The 22,839-nt window shown below is 46.6% G+C and overlaps 1 protein-coding gene across 2 annotated transcripts; it reads left to right on the top strand.

Annotated features, from left to right (window-relative positions):
• Positions 1-3,651: 3,651 nt before the first annotated feature.
• On the top strand, positions 3,652-22,361 carry LOC137525483 (NACHT, LRR and PYD domains-containing protein 4-like). Of its 2 annotated transcripts, none has more exons than XM_068246595.1 (3): positions 3,652-4,042; positions 13,689-13,735; positions 22,155-22,361. In XM_068246595.1, exons 1-2 carry the CDS (start codon positions 3,735-3,737, stop codon positions 13,732-13,734), a joined length of 354 nt encoding a protein of 117 aa, XP_068102696.1. In that variant the 5' UTR covers positions 3,652-3,734; the 3' UTR covers position 13,735; positions 22,155-22,361. The 2 variants fall into 2 exon arrangements, with proteins under 2 accessions (XP_068102696.1, XP_068102695.1); XM_068246594.1 differs by lacking the exon at positions 22,155-22,361 and adding an exon at positions 14,213-14,916.
• Positions 22,362-22,839: the final 478 nt, after the last annotated feature.

Here is a 22,839-nt window from a genome sequence, read left to right as displayed (position 1 = left end):
TTTAGTTAATGTGGACCCCAATCACCCAGTAACTGATTGTATCAGGTTTGAAGCCCCTGCCATTAACAGTGTAAGAATGGTAGCAATGTAAATTTTCCCCTTGAAAATCAATAGATGAATTTTGATTGGCTGTTATAGGCTCCACCCACATTTCTGACAATTAACTCCAGTCACCTAGTGGCCAACTGTGTCAAGTTTGAGAACCCTGCCATTAACAGTGTAAGAATGGTTGGACTTTATATTTTCCCATGTAAAAAAATTAGTTTAAATTTATTTATTTGTTATTTATGACTTAGGACTTTGGGGTCCTTAATATCAATAATTTGTATGTTCTCATTGAAATTAAATAAATCTGATTGATTGTGGCTCCGCCCCCTTTCTGAATTTGAACCCCAGACACTCAGTGACCAACTGTACCAGGTTTGGGGCATCTGCTATTAACAGTGTAAGAATGACAGTAATTTAAATATTTCCCAAGAAAATCAATAGGTGAATTTTGATTGGCTGTTGTAGGCTCCACCCATTTTCTTAAATATTAATCCCAGTCACGCAGTGACCACATGCGCAAAGTTTGAGAGCCTTGCCATTAACAGTGTAATGGCTGCAGTTTATATTTTCCCAGTGACATTTGTCTTTGGCTCCACCCACTTTTATAACCTTGACACCCAGTCACTCATTGACCAAGTTTGTGAGCTTTCAGATTCTTGGCATCAAAAATGTGTGAATGGAAGCAGTTTATCCACCAAGGAAATCTGATTGGCTGTTTGTGGCCCCACCCCATTAGTGAATTTGGACCCCAGTCACGCAATGACCGACTGTAGCAAGTTTGAAGCCTCTGCCATAAACAGTGGCTCCCTGCACACTGCATGCGATTCCGATTTTTAATTGGTTTTTACATCCGATTGGTTTTTACGATTCTTAATCGTTACTGCATGCTGCGTTTTTTCCTCTGTTTTTCTGCTGATTGTATTCAGGGAAAATCAGAATTGCAAATCGGAAACGGAATCAGAATCGCAAAACTGATTTGCTTCGGGTCCGCTCTACTGCGCAGGAGACTTGCGCCTGCGCAGTAGAGCGGCCCGACGGAAATCGGCTATTTCCGCCTATCTCCGTGGGCAGAGAGTATACTGCGCCTGCGCTGGAGCCAAAAGGTAAATATTTACATCGCCGCCGCTCCGGGAGGATTTTCTCTGCCGCCGTGGGACCGAGGAGGACGGGGGAAGCCTCAATAGGATATGGAGGCTTCCCCCACCCGAGGTGAGTACCCACCAGGGGAGTTTCTTTCATTACAGATTTTCTTTAATGCTCCCTGCACACTGCAAATCAGTTTTGCGATTCTGATTCCGTTTCCGATTCCGATTTGCAATTCCGATTTTCGCTGAATACAATCAACAGAAAAACAGAGGAAAAAATGCAGCATGCAGTAATAAGTTAAAATAGCCGATCTCCGTCGGGCCGCTCTACTGCGGACCCGACAGAGATTGGCTATTTTCGCATATCTCCGTCAGAAGAGCCGCAACAGCGCCCCCGCTGGAGCCTGAAAAGGTAAATATTGCACAGGCTGTCGGATTTGTCGCCTGTGCATTCCGGGGGCTGCAGCGAGACCGCCGTGGTACACAGGAGGACGGGGGGGGGGGAACCTCGATAGGGTCCGGAGGCTTCCCCCTACTGAGGTGAGTACCCCCAGGGGGACGTTTTTCAGTACAGGTTTTCTTTAATGGCAGCAGTTTAAATATTCCCCTTTGAAAATAATTAGGTGAATTTTCATTGGCTGTTGTAGTCTCCACCCACTTCCCTGAATCCTAATATCATTCACACAGTGACCAAGTGTGCCAAGTTTGAGAGCCCTGCGATTAGCAGTGTAAGAATGGCTGCAGTTTACATTTTTTAATTTAAAATGAATGGCTGAAATTTGATTGGCTGTTTTATGCTCTGCCCAGTTTTCCTGGATTTGTAACCTCGGTCACCAAGTGACAAACTGTGCTTGATTACTGTAAGAATGACAGTCTTTTACATGTTTTCCATTGACATGAATGGGTGAAATCTGATTGGCTGTTTGTAGCTCCGCCCAAGTGTGCGGGGGGGGGGGGATGCAAGACCCCCAGAACATATCATCCCAGGTAGTAAGGGATCTGTATACCAAGTTTCGTTCAAATCGGTCAAGGCGGTTACATGTGATCGCAGCACATACACACACATACATACACATATACATCCGATTTTATATATATGTTACGGCCAAAACCAGAAATCGGCCAATTCTAGAACGTCGGCCAAAGTCCAAAATGCTGGGAATTTCTGACATTGGCCGGCCAGTTCTAGAAATGGCCAAAGTCAGTCGGCCAAAATCCAAAACGCACAAATCCCAGAGCATCTCGGGTCCTGTCCTGCATCATGAATGGCACTCGGAACTTCCTCTCTGCTCTTAAATATACAGCATAATAATTTTTTTTATTAAAGAAAAGCATTTACTGTAACTTAGTTACAGCTGTTACAAATCCTGCAATAAATCTGCAGTGTGTTTACATCCTGCTTTCTTGGGAGCTGACATATTGTTAACATCCTGTGCTTTTAAATTAGCTGCTCTGCTGTGGCAGTCAGGTGACACAGGGGAGAGATCAAATTACAGTGGCAATTAGTCACAGATGAGGGGGGATGCATGGCTGGGGGTGCTTTGCTGGGCGCTATGCGTGGCTGGAGGGGCTTTGCTGGGCAATTTGCATGGCTGGGGGGATTTGCTGGGTGCTTTGCACGGCTGGGGGGGAGGGATTTGCTGGGCGCTTTGCATGACTGGGTGGGGGGGGTTGCTGGGCGTTTTTCATGGCTGGGGGGCTTTGCTGGGTGCTTTGCACGGCTGGGGGGGAGGGATTTGCTGGGCGCTTTGCATGACTGGGGGGGGGGGGGGTTGCTGGGCGTTTTTCATGGCTGGGGGGCTTTGCTGGGCACTGTGCATGGCTGCGGTAGTTTTGCATGGCTGTGGGGGGGGGGGGGTGGTGGAGGATTTTCAGGGTGCTTTGCATGGCTGGAGGGATTTGCTGTGCGCATGCTTGTGGGATGGGGGGTGGGGGGCAGCCTGTGCTATTTGCTGACCTCAGATCAGGGGACCAGAGCGGCAGAGAGGTGCAGAGAGGTGAAGAGCAGCGCGCACGCTACCCGCCCTGACCCATACACTTCACATGCGGAAGTGAGCAATGACGTCACTTCAGCATGGAAGTGTATGCGTCTTGCGTGTCGCGTGTGCGCGCTGCTCTGCCTCTCCGGTCCGGGTCGTCCTGTTGTGAGGTCTGAGAAGTGCAGGCAGCGGGGGAGAGGTGAGGGGACTTCAGGACATGGCCGGCCACACTTAGCCAGAACGCGTTCTGGCCGGCCAAAGCCCGCAGGGAAGCTTCATTTTGAACATTGGCCGCATCAGCCGGCCACTTCTAGATTTGACCGGCCAGAACCCGAAGTGGCCAGACTTCGGGTTCTGGCCGTAACATATATAGATAATGATGTTTCTTTTTGGTGTGTAGTAGCTGTTCAGCAACTCATTTTACTTGCACTACACAGAGCTGTATTTAAAGTGAAACTAGGTATAACATTACAAATATGCAGCTTGTTATGCTTTCAATGGGCGGAAACTTCCTCCTTTGGCTGCAGCCCTTCACATACACAGGAGACAGTTTACACAAAAATCTCCTAGCAGAGGACGTGTACTGGTTAGACGTAGGAGGGAGGGGGGCCTAGAAGCAACGATGGCTCAGGATGTCGTTATGATCGAAGCAGAGACAGCGAGAGTCCAATGCAAAAGTGTCAAGACACTCGTCCTTTGTGCCCTCAAAGAACTGGTGGACGATGAATTTAAGGAGTTCAGAAACCATCTGTGTGAAGAAGCTCTAGCTAAAGAATTCGGGGCGTCATTCAGACGCTCAGAAGTGGAGAAGAAGGACCGCATAGATATCGCAAACCTTCTCATCAGCCGCTACACCACGGAGGAAGCCCCACATGTCACCTACAAAGTGCTGGAGGCCATAGAGATGGTGGACGTGGCTCGGAAGTTTCAGTGAGTAGTACACGGTGGGACCTGGTTTCAGCTAGCTACAAGCACCTTACACATTTCTGCTCCAGACAAATGCACTTCTGGGTGGTTTTGGCGCCATGGCAATTGGGGAACTTGTCACCATTGTTGTTATGGACCTTGGTTAATATTAGCAGAGGTGATTAACTCTTAGTACACTGGTACTCACTGAGACTCACTGCACACCGGCCACTAATGCAGTCAGTTCAGGATACGGGTTCTGAGACTACAGGTTTTACAGTGTTAAAGTGAACCTACACTGACAAAAAAAAAGTTTCACTTACCCGGAGATTCTACCAACCCCCCGCAGCCGCCCTGTGCCTGAGCCGTCAGTTAGTGTTCCTCCAGTCCCAGGCCGGGACTGTCTTCCAGCCGTCCGCATGCGCAGTAGAGATTTTTTCATACTGTGCATGCGCATAGAGCTCCCAAGAGGCACGCAGACCAGGGCCGCGCAAAATAACAAAACTAGATAGCTGCAAGGAACCGGAAGATCGTTCAGTGACGGCGTGGGCACAGGGTGGCTGCAGAGGGCTGGTAGAAGCCCCAAGTAAGTGAAACTCTTTTTTTTTGTCAGTTAAGGTGCACTTTAAGTTGAGTACACACGCTGGAATCTAGATTGTACTGGGGCACCTGACCAAATGTATCCCTGAGTGGGGTTCATCTGTAATCTTGAATGTGGCAAACTGGCAATATAAAGTAGGCTAGACATCAGAGTGTTAACTCCTTTTATGTTGATTTATTAAAATGTAACTCCTTTTATGTTGATTAAATGTACAGGTGAAACTCAAAAATTTAGACTATCATTCAAAAGTTCATTTGTTTCAGTAATGCCAAATGCAAAATGCCAAGTAATGCCAAAGTATGCCAAATTGACGGCAGAAACGATCGAAATCCAAATCGAGCATGTTGGAAATAATCAATTCGATCAGTTCGATCCCGGGAATCGAACGGTAAATCTCAACGTGTGTATTCAGCATAAGTGTTAGAGGCAGAGGATCAGCAGGGCTGCCAGGCAACTGGTATTGCTTAAAAGGAGATAAATATGGCAGCCTCCATAGCCCTCTTGCTACAGTTGTCCTTTAATTAGCTGATTAGAGTCTGACACTTTGAGCATGGAATATTGTACATTTTCACAATATTCTAATGGTCGGAGATTTTGATTTTGGGTTTCTCATAAACTGTAAGCCATAATCCTCAAAATTATAGAAAATAAAGGCTTGAAAAGTCTTTCATTTATTAGTTTCACCTTTAATGGGACTCCGAGCACCTCTCATAGGCATGCCTTTAAGACTCCGACCAGTACTGCATACCTTTCTGTAGCTTGTGCTCTCCTCTTTCATTTGATGCCTGAATCGCCTGTCTTCTCTGTTAGGGAAGTGCATCACTGAATGAAGCTGGAAGAGGAAGTGACACGAATGGCCATTGCAAGAGGCTCCTCCAGAGGGGTCATAGCACGACTTTGTTGGAAGTCGTCTGTCTTAAAGGCATGCCCATGAGAAGTGCTCAGAGTCCCTTTAAGGTTGAATTACTAAAATAAATGGTCTGTAGCGCAATATTCTAATTCTTTGAGTTTCACCTGTATAACAAGTATAGCCAAGTTGAACTGTGAATGCAGATAATATTCATGCCATGCCTCACAATCTCACAAAAAGCATTTCTCAGCTGAAGTTGTTTACAAGGCTAGTGCCTGTTTTTAAAGGACAACTGAAGCAAGAGGGATATGGAGGCTTCCATATTTATTTCCTTTTAAGCCAGGGGTGCCGATTAGGTAGAACGCGAAGGACTTCATGGTAGATCACGACCCCACTACATTTTCCATTCTGTATATACACAAGTGTGCTCCTAAAATTGTACTTAGGAAGATCATTTTGACTTGCTAATTTTTTAAAGTAGCTCACAAGCCGAAAAAGTGTGGGCACCTCTGTTTTAATCAATTCCAGTTGCCTGGCTGTCCTGCTGATCCTCTGCCTCTAATACTTTTAGCCATGGACCCTGAACAAGCATATATAGATATCAAATGGTGACACAAAGACATCAAAAAACTACAGTTTGCCAAAATGTACTTGAGTAATCCAAAATCCTTCTGGGAAAACGTCTTGTGGACAGATGAGACCAAGATAGAGCTGTTTGGTAAAGTGCATCATTGTACTGTTTACCGAAAATGGAATGAGGCCTATGAGAAAAGAACACAGTACCTACTGTGAAATATGGTGGAGGTTGGATGATGTTTTAGGGTGGTTTTGCTGCCTGTGGCAGCACACCATAAGTAGATCGCAAAAGTATTCCTCATTGCATGAGTTAACACAAAGATTGACGATTGCTTTGGGGCCACGGAGGGTCCACTTCATCAGAATGTGCAGAAAGTGAAGGGTACCCTCCATTAGTGATGCTCGGATGTCTCGATCCACGAATTCGGCAACCACGGCCATTGTTAAAAAAAACAAAAACCCGCCTCCGCCGTGATTGGTTCCGTATTATGATACGCGTCCACGACACCGATTTTCGGTCGTGAATAAGGCAACCACAGCCGAAACCACGGCCGGATCCGGATTTTCTTTTAACGTTAATAGCAAAGCCCCCACACATGCTACAATCCCCCAAATTGCATGGATTATCAAGGTGATAAGGGCCTACAACTTCAACATAAAAAATTCCCAAAATGTTTTTTTGAGAAAATGGATTTTACAGTGAAATCAACACTTTAAATGGGGCCATTAATTGGTAATAATAAGTGGTTTGAAGCAGGGAAATACACGTTAAGCAATCACAGAGGTGAAGGTGAGTCCCAATGGCACTTGGCGGTGATGGCACCACTGGAGGAGGATGAGTGGCTGACGCCAAAAAGACCCAGAGAGGTTTTTGTAAATTTTGGGGGTTTTTTTTGCAGCGATTAGCAATGACATAACAGCAGAGTTGTCAGTGGACCTGGGCAGTGTGAACGCAGACTTTAGTAGCGACTGAGTCAGGCGGACAAAGCGGCTGGTCAGTGCGGCAGCACAGAAGGACCATGGTAGCTCACTGGTAGTAGCACAGTGTAATAGTGCTGCCCCAAACATTAAATGCGTCCGGTGACCCGGGCAGTGTGAACGCAGAGTGTAGTAGCGACTGAGTCAGGAGGACAAAGCGGACGGTCAGTTCGGCAGCATAGAAGGACCATGGCAGCTCACTGGTGGTACCACAGTGTAATAGTGCTGTACAAAAAATTAGATGCGTCAGTGGACCCGGGCAGTGGGAGCGCAGATTTTAGTACCTAAACACAAGATCCAACATGTTTTCACATACAAATGGTCCCGACTCCCGAACATCATCATAGAACTCTTCTCCTGTGCCCCCCCCACCACCACCTCTGCCACCCCAACATCCCCAGACACAGACCCCTCATCGTCCTCAACATAAACTAGGGATGCTGGCCCGAGCCCAACTTCCTCCTCCACATCAGGCCCCATCATCTCCTCAACAAAGATATCACTTATAGTAATGAGATGATTAATACCAGTGAGCAGTGAGCAGAGTACAACGTAACTGAAGGGTATCACTGGCTAATGAGATGATTAATACTAGTGAGCAGTGAGTACAGTACAATGTAAGTGAAGGGTATCACTGGGTAATGAGATGAATAATACCAATGAGCAGTGAGTACATTACATCCTAAGTGACGGGTATCGCTGGGTAATGAGATGATTAATACCAGTGAGCAGTGAGCACAGTACAACCTAAGTGAAGGGTATCACTGGGTAATGAGATGATTAATACCTGTGAGCAGTGAGCACAGTACAACCTAAATGAAGGGTATCACTGGGTAGTGAGTTTATTAATACCATTGAGCAGTGAGCACAGTACAACGTAACTGAAGGTTATCACTGCCAAATGAGATGAATAAAACCAGTGAGCAGTGAGCACAGTACACAATGTCACTCACAAAACTTACTGAATGACTGGCAGTGGCAGTGTGACTGTCTGTAAGTAGTAGCTGAAGTCTATGACTGGCTAGCTGAATACAAATGAGCACTCTGAACCTGCCTGCCTGCACTAAACACACTAATCACCAGTACAGTCTGACTACACTGACTACAGCAATGACTCACTGGCTAGCTAACTAAATACAACTGACAAGTACAATATAAGAGCACTGTTAGAAGTAAAAACGCTGGGTTTTGACACAGAAAATGCGCTTGCTGAAGGAACAATGGCCTGGAGATGATCCTCTCAGTACCAGAGTCTAGCAAGGATGGAGCTTTTCCATCATGGCCGCCGCTTTATATGCAGGAGGGGAGGGCATAGCCTCCCCTCCTGTGATTGGTTGCTAGGGCCTGGCTGGGGGCCTCTGATTGGCCCAGGGAAGTCACTTCCGCTATTCATGACCTAACCACGAGTTCTGCGTCGTTTTCACGAGCATGAATGCGTTCATTCACGGTCTGCCGAAGCGGATTTTAGTGAATGAAAATTGATCCACGGCGACGAATACCCGTGGCGGATAGCTGAAAAATGGTCGTGGAATCATGGAAAGTCGTGATCACGACCTCCATCCAAGCATCACTGCCCTCCATGGGCCCAAAGCAATTGCAAATATTAGTGTTGACTCATGCAATGAGGAATAAGTACTTCTGCAACCTCTTATGGTGTGCTAACCAACCTTAGATTTTATTTATTTTACTGAGTGTTTGCTTTGCACCCTGGTTATGCACCCAACCAACACATACAACAAGGAGTGCCACTTCCAAACTTACTACCTTATTTTCATAGACAGAGAGCCTTCCCGGTCCTCACTATGTCCCGTTGTTCCACCTCTATCGCTCATTGAAGTTATTCCACCTGCAGGTTGAATACGGAGTTGGAGTCCTTGGCACTCCTCAAGCAGGCTTCAGAAGCACTCTCGTCCCTTTGAGCAGTTCTGTACGGTGTGCGCACAAGTACGGGCGTGCATATGTGCAGTACGGATGCACCCCTGTTTGGAAGCTGTCAGGGACATGAGAACATCCGAAGCCCGCCGAGGAGTTCTGTAGGTGTGTAAATTCAATAAGGGACATTGGTGGAACGACAGGGCGGAGCGAAGAACGGGAAGGCTCTAGGGCAGTGATGGCTAACCTTGGCACTCCAGCTGTGGTGAAACTACAAGTCCCATAAGGCATTGCAATACTCTGACAGCTCTAAGCATACAGTGAAATAAGAAAGTTTGGCCAACCTTGTTAATCGTCATGATTTTCCTGTATAAATCGTTGGTTGTTACGATAAAAAATGTATCTTATAGGAGACACATACAATGATATTTGAGAAGTGAAATTAATTTTATTGGATTTACAGAAAGTGCACAATAATTGCTTAAATAATATTAGGCAGGTACATAAATTTGGGCACCACAAAAAAAGAAATGAAATCAAAATTTAGTAGATTCTCTTTTTGCAGAAATTACAGCCTCTAAATGCTTCCTGTAGGTTTCAATGAGAGTCTGGATCATGGTTGAAGGTATTTTGGATCATTCCTCTTTACAAAACATCTCTAGTTCCTTCAGGTTTGATGGCTTCCGAGCATGGACAGCTCTCTTTAACTCACACCACAGATTTTCAATTATATTCAGGTCTGGGGACTGAGATGGCCATTCCAGAACGTTGTACTTGTTCCTCTGCATGAATGCCTTAGTGGATTTTGAGTAGTGTTTAGGATTGTTGTCTTGTTGAAAGATCCAGCCCCCGCACAGCTTCAGCTTTGTCACTGATTCCTGGACATTGGTCTCCAGAATCTACTGATACTGAGTGGAATCCATGCGTCCCTCAACTTTGACAAGATTCCCAGTCCCTGCACTGGCCACGCAGCCCCACAGCATGATGGAACCACCACCATATTTTACTGTAGGTAGCAGGTGTTTTTCTTGGAATGCTGTGTTGTTTTTCCTCTATGCATAATGCCCCTTGTTATGCCCAAATAACTCAATTTTAGTTTCATCAGTCCACAGCACCTTATTCATCCCCTTGTGTAAAGTGCGCCGAATGGTTGAACTATGCACAGTGACTCCACCTGCAGCAAGATGATGTTGTAGGTCTTTGGTGCTGGTCTGTGGGATGACTCTGACTGTTCTTACCATTGGTTGCTTCTGCCTATCCAAGATTTTTCTTGGTCTGCCACTTTCGAGCCTTAACTTGAACTGAGCCTGTGGTCTTTCATTTCCTCAATATGTTCCTAACTGTGGAAACAGACAGCTGAAAATCTCTGAGACAGCTTTCTGTATCCTTCCCCTAAACCATGATGGTGAACAATCTTTGTCCTCAGGTCTTTTCAGAGTTGTTTTGAGACCCCCATGTTGCTACTCTTCAGAAAAATTAAAAGAGGAGGGAAACTTACAATTGACCCCCTTAAATACTCTTTCTTATAATTGGATACACCTGTGTATGTAGGTCAGGGGTCACTGAGCTTACCAAGCCAAGTTGAGTTCCAATAATTAGTTCTAAAGGTTTTGGAATCAATAACGTGACAAAAGTTCCCAAATTTATGCACCTGCCTAATTTTATTTAAACAATTATTGCGCGCGTTCTGTAAATCCAATAAACTTCATTTCACTTCTCAAATATCGCTATGTGTGTCTCCAATATGATATATATAACTGACATTTTTTATCATAACAACCAATGATTTATACAGGAAAATCATGACGATTAACAAGGTTGCCCAAACTTTCACATCCCACTGTAACTCGGGGAGGCATGATGGGATTTGTAGTTTTGTCACAGCTGGAGTGCCAAGGTTAGCCATCACTGCTCTGGGGCATCCAGAGTAAAGTGCTGAAAAGTTATTTTAACTACCTAACGACCGCGTCACGCAAATGGGCGTGACCGCAGCGGCAGCCCCAGGACCGCCTAATGCCAATTGGCATCAAGTCCTGGGTCCGGCTACTGCGAGAGATTTTGCACAGGCTGCGCACGCATCTCCGCTCGGAGACTGTCTAATGACTGTGTACAGCACTGCGATCTGCAGCAGCGCTGTACTGGGAACAGCTCTGTGACACAGCTGTCCCCCTGGGACACTAGAGAGTGATCAGTAGAGTTGGGCCGAACCTCCGATTTTAGGTTCGCGAACCTGGTTCGCGAACTTCCGCGGAAGGTTCGGTTCGCGTTAAAGTTCGCGAACCGCAATAGACTTCAATGGGGATGCGAACTTTGAAAAAAAAAATAATTATGCTGGCCACAAAAGTGATGGAAAAGATGTTTCAAGGGGTCTAACACCTGGAGGGGGGGATGGCGGAGTGGGATACATGCCAAAAGTCCCCGGAAAAAATCTGGATTTGACGCAAAGCAGCGTTTTAAGGGCAGAAATCACATTGAATGCTAAATGACAGGCCTAAAGTGCTTTCAAACATATTGCATGTGTATACATCAATCAGGTAGTGTAATTAAGGTACTGCTTCACACTGACACACCAAACTCACCGTGTAACGCAGCGCAAACAGCTGTTTGTGTAGTGACGGCCGTGCTGGACTGGTGCGCACCATGGCGAGAGTGCAGGTTTTGGTGGCTTTACAGCCCATATGGTCGCCTGGCTGATGTAGCTGAATGACAGAACAGTGACTGTCCAGCTGATCAAATTTGGTCTGACCACAATGAGGCAACGACCTTATTATCGTGGGTGTGCCCCCCGAGACACTCATCTAGGCGCCGGTCATTGCTTCATTGTGATACGCAAGCCCCTTCACCACGGCAAGGTAATGATCACGAAGGGGAATGGGCGCATGTACATGCCTTTTCTTTTGTTGTTGCAGCTGCCCGCAGTGCAGCCAGAAAAATTAGGCAGTCATGTACACGCACCAGAAAAATTATTACAGCGGCCGCTGCTAGCAGCGGCCTAAAAAATTCAGCAATCCGCCTGGAGTTCCGGACCCTGTTGGTGGTGGCGGAGAAGGTAGTCAAGCGGCCTGCAGGCAGACATGCTGTGTGGAGGGACTGGGAGCGACTTAGTCTTCTTGGGGCAGGCCAGGCAGCCAGTCACACGGCGTGCAGGCAGAGATGCTGTGTGTGCGGGGACTGACTTAGTCTTGGGGCGGGCAGCAGCCCTCCGGGATCCATGCCTCATTCATTTTGATAAAGGTGAGGTACTTAACACTTTTGTGACTTAGGCGACTTCTCTTCTCTGTGACAGGTATGCAGTGGCGGGTTCACTGAACAGGTATACAGTGGCGGGTCCACTGAACAGAACAGGTATGCAGTGGCGGGTCCACTGAACAGAACAGGTATGCAGTGGCGGGTTCACTGAACAGGTATGCAGTGGTGGGTTCACAGAACAGGTATGCAGTGGTGGGTTCACAGCACAGGTATGCAGTGGTGGGTTCAATGAACAGGTATACAGTGGTGGGTCCACTGAACAGAACAGGTATGCAGTGGCAGGTTCACAGAACAGGTATGCAGTGGTGGGTTCACTGAACAGGTATGCAGTGGTGGGTTCACAGCACAGGTATGCAGTGGTGGGTTCACAGCACAGGTATGCAGTGGTGGGTTCACAGCACAGGTATGCAGTGGTGGGTTCACAGCACAGGTATGCAGTGGTGGGTTCACAGAACAGGTATGCAGCCAGACAGGAACAAGTTAAGCCTAACTAATCTTTCCCTGAGAGACAGTCTGCAGCAGCTCGCCCTACTCTCACTAACGCAGGCAGCACACGAGTGACCGTAATGGCCGCCGCTGCCTGCCTTATATAAGGGGGGGGTGGGGCTCCAGGGGCTAGTGTAGCCTAATTGGCTACACTGGGCCTGCTGACTGTGATGTAGAGGGTCAAAGTTGACCCTCCATGTGCATTATGGGGCGAACCGAACTTCCGCAAAGGTTCGCCTGCGGGACGCGAACGCGAACCACTGAAGTTCGCATGGAACCGTTCGCAGGCGAACCTTTCGGCCCAACTAGGCAGAAGCCTATGACAGCTGATTGCCAGTATTGGCTGGCTGCAGTGAGGGAGGGGTTTGAAAAAATATATATAAATAAATAATAAAAAATAAAACAAAAATAAAGAAACAAATATTTATTTAAAAAAAAAAAATAAACACTACAGGGGCCATCAGACCCCACCAACAAAGACCTCTGTTAGTGGGGAGAAAAGAGGGGGGGGGGGAATCACTTGTGTGCTGAGTTGTGTGGCCCTGCAGCTTGGCCTTGAAGCTGCAGTGGCCAATTTAGGCAAAAATGGTCTGGTCTTTAGGTGTGTAAAGCCTGTGGTCCTGAGGTGGTTAAAGAAAAGGTTAAAAAAAATCTCCTGGGACAAAATTCAGGAGAAAAAGGGAATTGAATAACGGTGTGCTAAGGTGCGTATACACATCCAAGTTCGATTGGCCAATGATGGGCCATTTTTACCACTTCCATGTAGTATGAGAGCTTACCTACACCATCTGTCCACAGTACAAGATCTATTGGCCCTCAAACTACATGGAGGTGGTAAAATCAGTGATTGACCAATCAAAATTGGATGTGTGTGTGCACTCTTACTGCTGATGCTGTAAATTAAGTAACGGGGCATAACTGTGTGAAAGGCTGAGCTGTGCTTTGAAGTCTGGAAATAAATCTGTAGCATTTTTTTTTCTCTCTTCTGTTATCAAGTGTTGTTTATATTATTACTTTGCATTTGGATAAATAACTTTCTCTCATCTCTCATTTCCCAGTGACGATCTCCAGAAGAACGGCTATCCACCAATTGGCCTCCGTTGATGTGAGTAGCTATTGTAGAGCATTGGCATTGTTGGTGGCTGAATAGAGTACTGGTTAAGGGTTCTGTCTCTGACATAGGAGACCAGGGTTTGAGTCTTGGCTCTTCCTGTTCAGTAAGCTGCATCTATTTAATGTGGAGACCTTGGGCAAGACTCACTGCTACTACCAATAGAGTGTGCCCCTAGTGCAGTGATGGCTAACCTTGGCACTCCAGCTGTGGTGGAACTACAAGTCCCACAAGGCATTGCAATACTATGACAGCTCTAAGCATAACTCGGGGAGGCAGAGGCATGATGGGATTTGTAGTTTTGTCACAGCTGGAGTGCCAAGGTTAGCCATCACTGCCCTAGTGGCTCCAGCTCTTGTGCTTTGAGTCCAGCAGGAGAAAAGCGTGATATACAGTAAACGTTCTGTGTCTTGTCTTGTTTTTAGCAGTTTCAGTTGTGGAGTAACCTCTGTGTTTTGTCTCATCTCACAGGGATGTCAGTCAGTAAACCGGGGACCTGTTACCTTGTAGCCTCCAACTGAGGGTCCAACACTACCAACAGCCAACACTGGACCAAGCTTATTGAGGTTTCCTCCATGAGCAGCTAACACGGACCAAACCTCACTCCTCCATGACCAGCTAACATGGACCATACCACACTCCTCCATGAGCAGCTAACATGGACCATGCTTCACTCCTCCATGAGCACCTAACATGGACCATACCAAACTCCTCCATGAGCAGCTAACATGGACCATACTTTACTCCTCCATCAGCAGCTAACATGGACCAACTATCACTCCTCCATTAGCAGCTAACATGGACCAAATCTCACTCCTCCATGAGCAGATAACATGGACCAACCTTACTCCTCCATGACCAGCTAACATGGACCATACCTTACTCCTCCATGACCAGCTAATATCTATGGACCATACCACACTCCTCCATGACCAGCTAACATGGACCATACCTTACTCCTCCATGAGCAGCTAACATGGACCATGCTTCACTCCTCCATGAGCAGCTAACATGGATTATACCTTACTACTCCATGATCAGCTATGAGTGAACCACTGTGGCTGTGATACCCCTCATCCCAAATCAACACATTGTAGTGCTGTATGTTCCCTGTATGTGCCACAGCCAAGCACAACCTTGTCATACATGGTGAATAAAAATGATTTTGACTCTAACATTGATTGAAGACATTCCAGTTTTCTTTTGCACATTGACATGAAAATACATTAAAAAAATGCACCAGTAGTCTAGACCAGTGCTTTTCAACCTATGGTGCGTGTACCATCAGTGGTACGTTGTGTCTGGCCAGGTGGTACACTCTGGGGAGATAAAAAGGAAGTGTGGGCTGGTGGGGGAGATCAAAGGGAAAAGTGATTTAGGGCTGGTCCAGTGCATGGTGACTACTGGCATACTGGTTACTGGCTGATGCTGCCATGATAACGGGCCTCTAGTTTGTGTTTCCCCCCCTGGCCAAAAGGTCCCAGTCCTCCCCTGGGGGGAGGAATATGAAAAATTAAAAAGTGTCTGCCAGGGTGGTTGAGGGAAGATAAGGAAAAGTGAGGGAAATAGGAGAGCAGCAGGGTCTCCAGGAGTGTTCCTTCCTTTCTCTGGCTGGCTATTTGCCATATCGTGCGGCAGGAGGGGCTCGTACGTGCTGTTGGTGACTCGTGATTGCCCCAACAACGTGGAAGGCTGCAAGGTAATGGAGAACAATTTATATATATAGTATATTTGGAAACATTTACAAAATGCATAATTATATTCCTGGTTGGACCTGATTCCAAGGCACAACCAAAAGGCAACCATGATCAGTGGTTCACCATGTTCGTACAAACAATTCTTATCCTGTGACCTAGTTAGATCAGGGCTTTAGAATCTACAATGAAGTCAGTGACATGTTTATAAAAACTAAAGAAAGGAACTGTCTTCAGCTGGAATCAGACTTGATTTTATCAGTAAGCACTCTCCAGCCACGACTGCAAAGTGTGATGTCAGAGAAACAGGCGCAAATTTCCCATTAAGTGTAATATTGGTTAACACTGTATGTATCCCTAATTATTGGCCAGCACTGCGTAATATGTTGGCCATGCAACCATTCCTGCTAACCTAAAGCTTACTTGTGTCTTACAACACATAGGGCCTGATTCACAAAGCGGTGCAAAGTGTTTGTGCGCAAGTGAAAAGCCCTTTATCACGCCTAAACTCAGTTTAGGCATGATAAGAAGAAACTCGCGCGAATTTTCCGTGTGCAAAGTTTTGCGCGCGCAACGCCCCCGCTTCGTGCGCAGCGTCCATTAAGCCCTATGGGACTTTGCGCGCACGCGTGCGCGGTTGCGCGCTCAAAACTTTGCGCGCGGGAGCTTTGCACGAAGAGCAGCACAAATCGGTGATAACTAGGTGGTGCAAAGGTTATCACGCCTAAAGTCTTTTAGGCGTGATAACTGAGTTATCACCGCTTTGTGAATCAGGCCCATTGTCTTAAGACTTTACCAAATCCAATGCTCCAATATGGGGAAGCTTCTCTGTTTGCTCTTTTTTTGTTTTGTATTGTTTTTTAAGTGTGGTGTCACAGTTCACTACAAGAAAGGCCCAGGAGTAGTCTTAGCTACTGTAATATCTATGTTACGGCAGGGCCCTTATTACACTTTCTCTTACAGGGCTATGGAAACCGTTTTGCCCATGCAATAAAGCGAGGTGAAAAAATGAAATCAAGCCTAGCAAAGGTTGGTTTCGATCCATCAACCTTTGGGTTATGGGCTCAGCATACTTCCACTGCGCCACTCTGCAGTCTGCTTACATTTGTATACAATCTTCAAGTTTAAGAAGGGTACATTAGTTGAAATAGTTACACTACAATCTATGTTATAGAGCAAGGCCCTAATGACACTTTCTCTTAAGGGGCTATGGCCGCCATAGCCCCTTAAGAGAAAGTGTCATTAGGGCCTTGCAGTAACATAGATTGTAGTGTAACTATGTCAACTAATGTACCCTTCTTAAAGAGAACCTGAGGTGCGTTTGAAAAATATTATCTGCATACAGAGGCTGGATCTGCCTATACAGCCCAGCCTCTGTTGCTATCCCAAACCCCCCTAAGCAGCGTTGTACTGACCCAGAGAAGTGCCGATGTTTTGGTCGGTGGGTCCCGCCTCCACATCTCCAGTGGGCCCCAGGGCCAGTGGCGTAGGGATAACTATGGGGCCCATAGACGGGGCGCCTTTTCTGGCTACATGCTTTTTAATATCTTCTTTAATGCAGCCCTGGCTGGCCCATTTTAATAAGTAAAATCACCCCCCAGTAGATTGTTGCAGAGACGCAGGCAGGCAAAGGGACTACTTAACCTTCCGCCTCCCTGCGCTCTCTGTCTCCAGCCGGCAATTAGTTTATAGTTCCGGCTGAACAGAGAAAACACAGCAAGTGGGCGTGGCTCCACCCCTCCGCTCTACAGCAGACAGAGATGGGAATACAGCCAGAGACGAGAGTCACTCTGGTTACTGGAAGAGGCCCTGCCCCCCACGTGCACAGCAGTGAGGAGAAAGCTGCAACAGCGCGGCTAATTTGAATCAGCCAGCACAGACATGTCTTTGGTCCAGCTGATCTGCCTCCTCCACGGAATGCCATTGCCAGCAGGTATTCTTTTATCTCACCCTCTGGCTACCTCCTGCCTGTCAGTGCTGCAGACACTACCCTTCCCCCCTCCCCTCCGTGCCCACACTCTCCTGTCCCAGCACTGAGCTGAGCCTGAAATAGCTGTCAGCTCTTCTCTCTATTGTAGTTCACACAACTCCCTATCTCCACTCTTTCCTGTCTGGAGAATTCTCACACTATTCATCCCTCTTTTTGTATTTTCTTTTTAGTTTACAACAATGTATTGTTTGCACTTTCATGCTATGCAGTTTATTGTATTCCTGGTGTATGATTATAGCATTTGCACTTTTTATGTATGATTATTTTGTGCAGTTATTGTCACTGAATTGCAGCAAGTCCTATCCATTTAACACATCTATTTGTGTGGATTACCTACCTGCATTGCATTTATTTTTCTCTCCTCTGCTAATGATCATTAGTGATACAATTCTCCAGACGATCACCTAATCGCAATATCTTTTGATTGTTCGGTCCCACTAACGGAATGAAAGCTTCTATCAATTTGATCAGCTTAATGGAATAGATTCATTTTCTGGATCAATTTCATTGGTCTGATCAAATTGGTTAGCATCATTACTTCTGTTAGTGATCTTGAATGATTGTTTCCGATCGATATTACGATCGAATCAGATGGTCGATCATCTGGAGAATTGTATCGTTAATGGCCACCTTGACACTAACCTTCCCTCTTTACTCTGCCTAATACTAACATACTAACCTCTTTTGCCTATGTACATAAGACGTTTCAAAGTGTAAGCTCACTTATTAGATCACCCACCCTGCCTTACTTAGGCTTGTGTGAGCCCACCCTCCAGGTAATTGATATTAGCCCACCCTCCAGGTAATTGATATTAGCCCACCCTCCAGGTAATTGATATTAGCCCACCCTCCAGGTAATTGATATTAGCCCACCCTCCAGGTAATTGATATTAGCCCACCCTCCAGGTAATTGATATTAGCCCACCCTCCAGGTAATTGATATTAGGCCACCCGCCCTCCAGGTAATTGATATTAGGCCACCCACCCTCCGGGTAATTGATATTAGCCCACCCACCGGGTTATTGATATTAGCCCACCCACCCTCCAGGTAATTGACATTAGCCCACCCACCAGGTTATTGATATTAGCCCACCCACCAGGTAATTGATATTAGCCCACCCTCCAGGTAATTGATATTAGCCCACCCTCCAGGTAATTGATATTAGGCCACCCGCCCTCCAGGTAATTGATATTAGGCCACCCACCCTCCGGGTAATTGATATTAGCCCACCCACCGGGTTATTGACATTAGCCCACCCACCCTCCAGGTAATTGACATTAGCCCACCCTCCGGGTAATTGATATTAGCCCACCCACCGGGTTAATTGATATTAGCCCACCCTCCAGGTAATTGATATTAGCCCACCCACCTGGTAATTGATATTAGGCCACCCACCCTCCAGGTAATTGATATTAGGCCACCCACCCTCCAGGTAATTGATATTAGGCCACCCACCCTCCAGGTAATTGATATTAGGTCACCCATCCACCAGGTAATTGATATTAGGCCACCCACCAGGTAATTGATTTTAGATTGACTGAGGCCTCCTTTCCACGAACTGTTGAGCTGTGTGCTCAGCAAGCAGCAGTGGCGGCTCCAGGAATTTTTTTTAGGGGGTGCTATGCAGGTGCTAGACCAATTTCCGGGGGAGCTGACGACCTGCGGGGTGTGGCTACAAGCTGCGGTGCGCGAAGCGCGCCGCGGCGAAAAAATGGGCGTGGTCATGACCGGATGAGGGCGGGGCTAACTGTAATTTAAAGTGAACCCAGGGTGAGAGTGATATGGTGGCTGCCATATTTATTTCCTTTTAAACAATACTAGTTGCCTGGCAGCCCTGCTGATCTATTTGGCTGTAGTAGTGAACTGAATTACACCAGAAACAAGCCATGCAGCTAATCTTGTCAGTTCTGACAATATTGTCAGAAACCCCTGACCTGCTGCATGCTTGTTCAGGGTCTATGGTTAAAAGAATAAGAGGCAGAGGACCAGCACGGCAGCCAGGCAACTGGTATTGCTTAAAGGGAGATAAATATGGCAGCCTCAATATTATTCTCACCTCGGGTTCCCTTTAAAAGTGCAACGCAAAGACAGAGGGCCCAAGTTTTGGTGACCCTTTTCCCAGAAAATTCACATAATTGTGCAGGTTTTCTCAAGAAAATACACGTAATGTGAGCAGATTTTAACAAAAAACACGTCCAATGACCCCAATATGCACAATCGTTATCAGACATGGCCCCAATATGCACAATCGTTATCAGACATGGCCCCAATATGCACAATCGTTATCAGACATGGCCCCAATATGCACAATCGTTATCAGACATGGCCCCAATATGCACAATCGTTATCAGACATGGCCCCAATATGCACAATCGTTATCAGACATGGCCCCAATATGCACAATCGTTATCAGACATGGCCCCAATATGCACAATCGGTAGCAGACATGGCCCCAATATGCACAATCGGTAGCAGACATGGCCCCAATATGCACAATCGGTAGCAGACATGGCCCCAATATGCACAATCGGTAGCAGACATGGTCCCAATATGCACAATCGGTAGCAGACATGGTCCCAATATGCACAATCGGTAGCAGACATGGTCCCAATATGCACAATCGGTAGCAGATATGGTCCCAATATGCACAATCGGTGGCAGATATGGTCCCAATATGCACAATCGGTGGCAGATATGGTCCCAATATGCACAATCGGTAGCAGATATGGCCCCAATATGCACAATCGGTAGCAGATATGACCCCAATATGCACAATCCGTAGCAGAAATGACCCCAATATGCACAATCGGTAGCAGATATGACCCCAATATGCACAATCGGTAGCAGATATGACCCCAATATGCACAATCGGTAGCAGAAATGACCCCAATATGCACAATCGGTAGCAGAAATGACCCCAATATGCACAATCGGTAGCAGAAATGACCCCAATATGCACAATCGGTAGCAGATATCGCCCCAATATGCACAATCCGTAGCAGATATGACCCCAATATGCACAATCCGTAGCAGATATGACCCCAATATGCACAATCCGTAGCAGATATGACCCCAATATGCACAATCCGTAGCAGAAATGACCCCAATATGCACAATCCGTAGCAGATATGACCCCAATATGCACAATCCGTAGCAGATATGACCCCAATATGCACAATCCGTAGCAGATATGACCCCAATATGCACAATCCGCATCACCTGAAAAAGAAAAGAAAAACCCATTTACTCACCTACAGCCAGAAGACCTTCTTTCCCGACCTCCTGTCCCGAGTCCCGACCTCATTGTGGCGCGCAGCGCCCGCGCGCCCACGATCCTCTTCCTTCCCGACGTCACCACGAGACTTCCTGCCTGCATGCAGAGAGCAGGGCTACGGGAAAATGGCCGCCCGAAGTCTGCAGAACAGGGCTTCGGGCGGCCATCTTACCGTAGCCCTGCCTGCTGCTCCGTGCTGCCGGTGTGTGAACTGACTTGGCGTCTTTTAGACGCCTGAAGTCAGTTCACTCCAGGGGGTGCTTTGGGGGTGCTTGGACAATTCTAGGGGGTGCTCGAGCACCCCCAAGCACCCCCCTGGCGCCGCCCCTGGCAAGCAGTTACCAGACAGAAGTAAGCAGTTATCATGCAGCAACAAGCAGTTACCAGGCAGCAGTAAGCAGTTGAGAGAGTTTGAGAGGCATTTCACTGCCTATCAGCAGTCCGTGGAAAGGAGGCCTTAGATTCTTAGATTTATTGACTTAGATTAATTGACAGTCGTGTCACTGACTGTCCTCAGAGGAGCTCACAATCTAATCCATGTCATATGTATGGCAACTGGGACATTATATTAAAGGGGGACTTTATGCAAAGTTTTACTGGGTAGCAGTGTTTCTTAATTACAATGCTGCTAAGTTCATGTACATTTGGCCCTGTCCATGATACATCATGACCACGCCCACCTTCCGATGCATGGTCATGTTCCTTTTTTCACCGCAGTAATGGGATGTGTGGGCCCCAGGTTGAAATTTCTCTGGTGGGCCCCCAGGGTCCCAGTCCGACCCTGCCCCTAAGGTCCCCCTGCACTCTGCAATCCCTCATAAATCACAGCCACGCTGCTGACAAACAGCTTGTCAGAGCTGGCTGTGTTTATCTCTATAGTGTCAGTCTGCTGCTCTCCCCGCCTCCTGCAGAACTCCAGTCCCCGCCTGCATCCCTTCCCTCCCTGCTGATTGGAGGGAAGGGACGGGGGCAGGGACAGGAGCTCTGCAGGAGGCGGGGGAGCAGCTGAGACTGACACTACAGATGTAAACACAGCCTCACAGCACGGCTGTGATTTATGAGGGATTGCAGAGTGCAGGGGGACCTTAGTGGGGTTTGGAATAGCAACAGAGGCTGGGCTGTATAGGCAGATCCAGCCTCTGTATGCAGATAACATTCTTTAAACACACCTCGGGTTCTCTTTAAACCTGAAGATTGTATGCAAAAGTAAGCAGACTGCAGAGTGGCAACCTTGTGTCTATTTTTTAAATTGATATACAGTATTTCTTATTTTCAAATGTTAATATGAAGGAAAATTAACCAGGATAGAAAGGACCAGAGTGGTTTGAATTATAAAATAACATGTCAGGGTCATGGCTAGATGTTTGGCAGGGGTGTGGCTTAAGTGTCCCTCTTTCTGATCTCAAAAAGTTGGGAGGTATGGATTAACCTCTGTGTTTTGTCTCATCTCACAGGGATGTCATTCAATAAAACCAGGGACCTGTTACCTTGTAGCCTCCGACACAGACTGTCACTACCAGCAGCCAACACTGGACCACACCTCACGCCTTGATGAGCAGCTATGAGAAAACCTTTGTGTTTGTATCGACCTTTCATGCCAAATCAACAAATTTAGAACATTCCGGTTTTCATTTTTACTGTTAGAAATTAAAATACATTTTAAAAAATGTTAGTAGTCTAGACTCTTTGTGCCTTTATTACGATTGTCTTCTCTTATGCGTGTTTAATCTGCATCCTGAACATTATTTTTTCTCCATTAGATCTGAGGTGTTTGCAAAGAGTCCATTTCATTTTTTTAACATCATCCTGGTATCATCCTGATTCAAAACTTCTTGCATTTTTTTTAACAGTACATGTATATTTGCCCTAGAGTGGGGCAAAACTGTCTTCAACCATGTGGTGACCACAGGATATGGTGAGACACTGCAGAAAGGAGCAGTAGCCTTCCCTCTTCAAGATATCTTCTGGTCTATACCATTTTCGAAAACTTCACACCAATGAATTTATCCTCTTGCCTGGTTCTTCCCTTGTGCCTCCCACTCCTCTTTCTGGAATAGAGATTATTTCTCAGAACAAGAATGTAATCCAGGTCCAACAATCATAACAAAGCTTTGTTTCTGGCTGTTTTGAGCTTGGAAA

The sequence above is a fragment of the Hyperolius riggenbachi genome, chromosome 7 (genome assembly GCF_040937935.1).
Source record: "Hyperolius riggenbachi isolate aHypRig1 chromosome 7, aHypRig1.pri, whole genome shotgun sequence".
Classification (NCBI taxonomy): domain Eukaryota; kingdom Metazoa; phylum Chordata; class Amphibia; order Anura; family Hyperoliidae; genus Hyperolius; species Hyperolius riggenbachi.
The sequence above is the reverse complement of the archived record's forward strand: the minus strand, read 5'-3'. Positions and strand labels throughout refer to the sequence as shown.